This window comes from Branchiostoma lanceolatum, chromosome 17 (genome assembly GCF_035083965.1).
Source record: "Branchiostoma lanceolatum isolate klBraLanc5 chromosome 17, klBraLanc5.hap2, whole genome shotgun sequence".
NCBI classification, from domain to species: Eukaryota; Metazoa; Chordata; class Leptocardii; order Amphioxiformes; family Branchiostomatidae; genus Branchiostoma; species Branchiostoma lanceolatum.
The window spans coordinates 14,905,065-14,906,805 of NC_089738.1; the positions used below are offsets into that span (position 1 = coordinate 14,905,065).

The 1,741-nt window shown below is 52.7% G+C and overlaps 1 protein-coding gene across 1 annotated transcript; it reads right to left on the bottom strand.

Annotated features, from left to right (window-relative positions):
- Positions 1–31: 31 nt before the first annotated feature.
- Positions 32–1,741, bottom strand: LOC136422463 (crystal protein-like). The gene has a single exon (XM_066410236.1). It carries the CDS (start codon positions 1,739–1,741, stop codon positions 107–109), a length of 1,635 nt encoding a protein of 544 aa, XP_066266333.1. The 3' UTR covers positions 32–106.

Genomic DNA, 1,741 nt, shown 5'->3' on the forward strand with positions numbered 1-1,741 from the left:
CTGTAAGTAGTTCCTCCCTATAGTAAGTTCATATCTTGTGGCCAAGGTTGTAAAACAAAGGCTGTACAGAAAACGTGCCATGTTGCTCAACATCTCTGGCTAATCCCTACAGATTGTACACGTCCATTCTGTCCCAAAAGTCGCATTTGTCCTTCCGATAGTCCTGTATCAGGGTGGTGTGGGGGGTACTGATGTTCAGGCAAGTAAAGTTCCCTTCTCGGTTGTACTTCGGCCAAGTGGTGGCCGCTGGAATCCCGGTAGTTCCGGCGGCTTCTCGGCCAGGTTTGTTCGGGTCTCCGGTGTGCGCGAAGTTGCCGTAGTAGTACGCTATGGCGTCCGCCATGATCTGTTCCTCAGCGGTCATGGTCATGTTGGTCACCGGTAGCTTGGTCGTCTGAAACACGAAGGGCACGTCTTCCCCATGGCACACGTGTCCGTTACAATACTCATCGCTGTCCCAAGAGTGTGGAAAGGACCAAACGTGATCGAACACATACAGCCATACGTTGGTGTCTCCACCTTTTAGGGCGCTTCGAATGATGTTACGAGTCGGGCACTTGAAGACCCAATCTGTGACGAGAGATGACAGAAGAGGGCGGTAGTCGGAAGTGGGTTCTTCGGTACGATATTCTTTAGCTACGTCTGCTGCCTTAAGATGTAAGAATTCAGCATAAATTTCATACAACGTAACCTGGCTTGACAACGGCTTTTTATAAAGGGGATAAACGTAAAGTATGGCTTCTTCCGAGGTAGTTCCTATGATGAACGGTTTGGACTGAAAATGTCCTTTGGCAAACCTGTCCACTGTGGCACCAGGCACGAGGTTACCGTCCACAGTGGGTCCCCACTTCATTGCCGCCTCTAGTGGGCGGTACGGATTCGAAAAGAATGTCCCCATTCTATCTATCCCTGCCTGAAGCTTGCTGGAGTTTTTGGAACGAAGACACTTCATGTCCCCGTGCGAACAGTTCAGTTTCTCAGCGAGGTGTTCTCCGAGGCGAACCGCCTCCCAGCGGCTTTTATGAGGAATGGTAGAAGGCACGCTCAACATGATGGCTTGCTGGAATAAGTCGGCAAACTTCGGGTTGATCAGAAGTGTGGCAACTGAATCGGACCCCGCGCTTTGTCCGAAAACGGTCACGCGGTTTTTGTCTCCGCCGAAGCTCCCGATGTTTTCCTTGACCCACCGTAAAGCTGCGACCTGGTCAAGCAGGCCATAGTTGCCTGTGGCCGCGTCGTCTCCATGACCAGCCACTAGGTAGCCAAACGCAGCCAGTCTGTAGTTGAAGGTGACCACAATGGTGTTGGTCTTGTTGGCTAGGAACCGTCCGTCGTAAACGTATGCAGAACCGCTGCCGCTCAAGTATTGTCCACCGTAGATCCAGAACAAAATCGGCAGTTTAGCAGCAGCGGTTGAGTTGAGGATTTTCCGTGGGGCAAAGATGTTAAGGTAGAGGCAGTCTTCACTCAGTTTTCTATCCCGGGGACATTCAAAATGGGGATCGTCGTCGCCCGGCTTGCAGTTGACTTGGTAGCAGCCAGGGGCCGGTACGGTCCCGTCGCGAACGGTGGGCGCCCAGGGCCGGTTGTAGGGCCGAGGCGGTCTCCAGCGGAACTGTCCCACCGGCGGCTCTCCGAACGGAAGACCGAAAAAGATGACCCCTTCCTCCACATACATCCCTCTCACGGCTCCATACTGTGTTTTAACAATCGGCTCATCTTCCTCAACAGGGAATGCCAT